We start from the raw sequence: 6000 nt of genomic DNA on the forward strand, positions 1-6000 counted from the left end.
GTTGCTGTTCAAAGATGAGATGTTCATTTACTTTGGAATGCAAATGAAGCAAGTTCAAAGCTAGAAGGATCTCTGTCCATCAAAGATATGAGCTGAATATGTCAGCTGTAACACAGATTAGTGTTGTCCCTTGGTTCATAGCCCAGACCATGGCAGTAGTGAAGATGGACTCAAGAATATCAAAGATATGGTGACTCCTCATAAACAAGAACAGGATGTACAGATGTGAGTGTTAAACCCAAGAGTCATCAATACATTCCTTTGCAGATACAAAGTGGTGCAAAGAGCCCAGTGAAACGCTGCCTGTTAAACTTTGCTGTGATTATGAAGATGGCTGAAATAAAACAGGGCATAATTCGTAATGACAGCATTTGGGATAAGTTAATCTTCAAAAGAGTTCAGGTAAGGTATTCTAGGTGTAAATGCCAGGTGAGCCATGTAGAACTGGAAGATCTGATGGCTTCTGTTTCACTTGTAGGAAATCATGGGTGGAAGAGTACGTATAATGGTAACAGGCGCAGCTCCTATATCTCCCTCTGTCCTGACATTTCTTAGAGCAGCATTAGGCTGTCAGGTAAGATGAGGTTTTGCTTATGTTTGATTATGCCCGAATAAGTGACCATCAATAGAGCTGTGGTCCAGCCCAGCTTGTTCAGGGAAGATTGCTGTCAGTCTTCAGTATTTACAGGCTGCTTGATAAGCTCAACAGGCTACCAGTGTAGTACATTTGAGAACACAGTTGTCCTGTTCTGAAAATTAGGTGACCAAAGCAAGGTTTGGCTAGGTAAACATGAACATTTGGTTGCACCAATAAGACCAAGAAGTCTTGGCTTCCTTCCTAAGACTTGAACACAGGCATACTTGAAACTTAGCTCTTTCACACCAGTGGTTTGATGTTCAAAGAATATTCCTCCTTTCTTACACAGATCTTTGAAGCTTATGGCCAGACTGAATGTTCAGCTGGATGCACTTTCTCAATGCCTGGAGACTGGACAACAGGTATAGTAGATGAGACTTGGAAACTCTCCCATATCTGTCAGCAGGAAGTGGCACTCAAGCTTAGGTGCTCTACTGATTTTTGTTAAATGAAAGTTAAATCCCTGGGTACTTATCTTTAGAGTGATTCTTAGTAGTAACAGTTACCTGTATGCTTAACAGATATAAAATCTTGACTCAAGTAGTTTAGTCCTTGAGTGAGGACTCAAGTACATGAGGATCTCTCATGTCACACTATGTCTAAGTGATGTAGATCTGCTTAGGTCCTATCTGTGTACAGGAAAAGATTGGCTGTACAGAGCTGGAAAAACTGGATGAGGATTTCCCAAATGTCTCTAAGAAGCTAGCTTTAGCTCCCAAGTAACTTGTTTTACTCCAAGAATAATGACTAAAATATCAGACATGATACTTGACTATTTTCCTGAATGACCACCTGACCTTGATGATTTGGCTTTCTTATTAGCAAGGATGTTTTAATACTGGGTATTCTAAATTCAAGCTCTAGTTATTATGTTTGGTAATGTAATAGCTACATAAAGAGCATAATGAGGATTAAATGCAAGTGAATACCATGGCCTATGAGGGAATCCAGTGGAGGCAGGTGTGCTACATGGTTGCTGTGGTTAATTGCACCAATAAATGGTTGTAATAATTGATACTTAATGCAAGATAAATAGCAGCTAATTGCCTGAAAATGGCATTCCAATAACTTTCTTAAGTGTTTAGTGTCAGAATCCTTTAAACTGTACTGGTTCTTGTTAAAGCAGTGAATAAAGTGCCATTAAGTATCTACCATTGCTGAGGCCTTTCATATGTTGGGGGCATCTGAGTTCTCTCATATTACTTAAATACCTAGGCTTTGTAGTTTTAGACCAAATAAGTTCAACAGTTAGCAGAACTCCCAAACCATAACTATCTTTTGCTTCTTTGGGTTTTTTTGGGGGTTTGCTTTTTTAGGCCATGTTGGACCCCCTCTGGTTTGTAATATCATAAAACTAGATGATGTGGAAGAAATGAACTACTTCTCTTCTAACAATGAAGGCGAGGTGAGTGATATCTCCTGTATGTGTCAGGAAATACTGGAATGCAAGACACTGTTGACTAACAATGTTCTGTGCTTGCTACAGGTCTGCATTAAAGGACCAAATGTGTTTAAGGGTTATCTGAAGGACCCTGAGAAGACAGCAGAAGCAATTGATAAAGATGGATGGCTCCACACTGGAGACATAGGGAGGTGGTTGCCAGTGAGTAACTGTTTAATACAAACCACTCCTTGGATATGAGTTCCTGGCTCGTTCACAGTAATCTGAAAAAGCTGGAGAAATAAGTTCTAAGATAAAAGCCTTACACAGTATTTTATGATCATTCCCAAAGTAACTCCAGGCAAAGCTCCAAAGACCAATTAGGTTACAAGATCTCAAATAACACCTGCTAGGCCAGTAATTAACACTGTCACTTCCACAGTGAAGTGCAGCAAGGTATCTTGGTTTCTCTCAGAGAAGAATTAAGGAGCTATCTAATCATGTCCTGAGCCAACTGGAGAATTTAGACCAAGTGCCTCCTTCTGTCTATAGAGACACCAGTTCCAGACTAGTATGTGCCTTTCATGCAACAAACCCTAACCTATTATCTTATAAAAGCAAGACAGGCTTGAAACTAATGGCTTTCTTTAACTTCTAGAATGGAACGTTGAAGATCATAGATAGGAAGAAGAATATATTTAAACTTGCACAAGGAGAATACATTGCTCCAGAGAAGATAGAAAATGTCTATGTCAGAAGTGCTCCTGTAGCCCAGGTCTTTGTACACGGGGAAAGCCTGAGGGTAAGTGATGTTAGGAGAGAGGATCTTGCAAGATTCCTCCCTCAATGAATTCTAGAAGATCAGGTACAAGGGTATCCACATGCAAGAGAGTCTTTGAACAAGATCTGCTCCCCAGAGTGCCATGTTTATAGGGCTATTTGCTCAGACCTATAGCCTTCCCAATTGATACCAGAGAAAAGGAGAGCTTGATTTCAAGCTCTGGGTAAAGGCTAATTACATGCTTGTGTGCAATAAGTATGTCAGGTCAGCTCTGGAGAATTTAGAATCATGGAGTAGTTTGAGTTGGAAGGGACCTTTAAAAGTCATCTAGTCCAATCCCCCTGCAGTGAGCAGGGATGTTTCAATTAGACCAGGCTGCTCAGAGCCCTCTACAGCCTAACCTTGAATGTTTCTAGGGATGGGGCACCTATACTCTGGACAACCTGTTTCAGTGTTACACCACCCTCACAATGAAGGATTTCTTCCTTATATTTAGTATAAATCTCCCCTCTTTTAGTTGCACAGATGTATGTATAAAGCATTACCCCTTGTCCTGTTGCAACAGGCCCTACTACTAAGTTTGTCCCCATCTTACTTTTAAGACCCCTTTAAGTACTGAAAGGCTGCAATAAGGTCACCCTGGAGCCTTTTATTCTCCAGCCTGAACAACCCCAGCTATCTCAGCCTTTCTCCATAGGAGGAGGGTTTCTCCACTCCTTTTCCACGCACTTCTCATATGCTAGCACAGGCCATTCATCAGTATTTAAATCAGCCAAAAGCAATTGCTGGAACATTTAGCACACAAAACCCCCTGCATTAGTACATTTACTGCTGTCTAAGTGACTTAAAATCTGTGTAGCTACCTTCCAAACTCCTGGAACAGATGAGGCTACAATGTGGCTTGTTTATAGAGACATTGTCTACAATTAATCACACATAATTTCACATGTCTTTTCCTGGTCTCGACATGACTACTTCCACTTGTTTTCAGTCTTTTCTAATAGGAATAGTGGTTCCTGATCCTGAGACACTTCCAGAATTTGCAGCAAAACTAGGAGTAAAAGGTTCCTATGAAGACCTCTGCAAAAATCCAGTGAGTAGCTTAATGTTTTTAGTGGCTTGTAGATAGAACTTAATTCTGAAGTCCAGTCTTGCATTGATTTGACTTCATTCTACCTTCCCTTTTTGTAAATTAAATTGGCTCAATACCAGGTGAGTGATGCAAGCAGACTTACATTAAAAACTGGAACCAAGTATAGGTGTTTTTTGATGTTTCAAGGGCTATCACTGCTGCTTTTCTAATGAGAAGATGTGAGGTCACAGTGGCCTTAACACGATAAATCTTGACTGTTGAAATATGTACATGTATTCTTGCCAACCTTAGTTTTCACTGACTGGGCAATCGGTATGGTCTTGAATTGCAATTACAAAGTGGCAGCTTTGCCCACTCTCTTCATGCTCTGTTTCTTCTAGACAGTGAAGAAAGCTATCTTAGAAGATATGGTCAAACTGGGGAAAGAGGCTGGCCTTAAATCCTTTGAACAAGTGAGTACTTCTACATCCTGCCTGTCACAAGCACTTGCATTGCTAATACAATGGCTGGGAAGTCTTCATTCCTGATACTGGCTGTGTCAGAATGGGACCTAAGACAGCTGCCCCAGACAACTGATCAAAGCAGGCGGTGAAACAGTGACTTCTGATCAGCAAACAGGTGGCTGTACAGGGCAACAGTAGTAATTGCCAGGGGATGGAGTGGAGATTCACCATAGGCTGCAGGAGCTGTACTGTGGTTCCAGCCTCTCCTCTTGCTGTGTCAGCCTAAAGGAGTTTGAGCTCATGAAAAAATAAACCAGTTTATCTAATGGCAACTCCTGAGACTGAGTCATTGCACTGAGCTCAAGGAAGGTGACAGGAACTGTTTATCCCCTAAGTAACTGTGTAAATGCAGTTGCTAAAATACTTTCTTTTAACAGGTTAAAGACCTGTACATCCACACAGAGATGTTCTCTGTAGAAAACGGACTCTTGACACCAACGCTGAAGGCAAAGCGAGCAGAGCTTGTTAAACTCTTCCAGAAGCAGATTGAGGCCCTCTATACAAGTGCAGAGGAGTAAGTGGCTGGTTTAAATTAAACTGCATGGAGTATCCACGTGAATCTGTGACACTACATGACCTATGGAGGACACAGGCATGAGTGGAGGGGAGCAAGGAGAACTTCAATGTATTTTTTTCTGGTATCCTGGGAAAGATGACTTTCAGATGAAGATGGCTGTAGTATAACTGACAACTGGCAGTGTTCACATGGTGCAGGACTGAGCATCAGCTGTCTGGGCAGAGACAGAGCTTTGGTCTTCCTTGGACTGTGACTGAAATGCAAGACCACTTAAGGCCCTCAGCCTTTAAAAGACAGCTGTGTGCACATCTCACTGTCAAAAGCAAATCCTTGTTTTCCTGCTCCAGCTATAACCTCCATTGTGACCTTTTGTGGATTGATCTGCAATCAGACTGAACTTTTTCATGAAGTTATGTTTTGGGTGGGGGGAGATGGTTCCAAAACCAAGTGCAGGAAAATAACACTTCAATTTTCACTTGGGATGCTAGTCTACTTGGGATACCTGTCTCAACTTGATGTGTCACAGTTTGAATTGGAACTTAACATTTGTTCAGCAAATACAGACATGAATTTCCTGCTCCTAACCCTGGACCACAGCGTACAGGCTGTTTTTAATGAATAGTTGGACGTCAACCAGTTTACAAAGTACTTGTGTCTAAGGCAAACATAGTTTATACTCTAGTATGGGAGGCACTGGATCAGTTTTTGCACATGTTCTCAAATGCAATGGCAGTTAAAAAACCTCTACACTTCTAAATTTGAGGTTGGTAAGTGCAGAACTTTTAGCTGTCATTCCTAAGGATACAGGATGCAATAAATTGTAACTGCACAATTAAATCAAAGCCTGTGTGTGTGACTTCTCTGCTGCAGCCAGACAGTTGAAAAGTTTACTGCTGCCTGGTTATGTATAGCTGCAGTTCCAATGTAACTGCTGCAGAAAGCTACCCTGTTTCCTCTGTTATCACTGCTCAAGCCATGAGGCAATATGACAGTCAGATGTTACTTTCCTTGTAGTGTAAGGCATAATGGGCTACAGTCCTCAACAAATTTGTTCTTCCAGCTTAGCATATCACATGAACTAAGGCATA

General features: G+C 41.3%; 1 protein-coding gene across 1 annotated transcript in view; it reads left to right on the forward strand.

The window, feature by feature from the left end:
• Positions 1–5749, forward strand: part of ACSL5 (acyl-CoA synthetase long chain family member 5) — a 31201-nt gene extending 25452 nt beyond the window's left edge. The window contains exons 15-23 of the mRNA XM_031053884.2: positions 268–402; positions 479–574; positions 927–999; positions 1954–2042; positions 2124–2240; positions 2677–2820; positions 3791–3892; positions 4273–4344; positions 4773–5749. Coding sequence (XP_030909744.2) covers positions 268–402; positions 479–574; positions 927–999; positions 1954–2042; positions 2124–2240; positions 2677–2820; positions 3791–3892; positions 4273–4344; positions 4773–4913 — 969 coding nt within the window. The 3' untranslated portion in view covers positions 4914–5749. The remainder of the gene's footprint in view (positions 1–267; positions 403–478; positions 575–926; positions 1000–1953; positions 2043–2123; positions 2241–2676; positions 2821–3790; positions 3893–4272; positions 4345–4772) is intronic.
• Positions 5750–6000: the final 251 nt, after the last annotated feature.

This window comes from Melopsittacus undulatus, chromosome 4 (assembly GCF_012275295.1).
Source record: "Melopsittacus undulatus isolate bMelUnd1 chromosome 4, bMelUnd1.mat.Z, whole genome shotgun sequence".
Taxonomy (NCBI): Eukaryota; Metazoa; Chordata; class Aves; order Psittaciformes; family Psittaculidae; genus Melopsittacus; species Melopsittacus undulatus.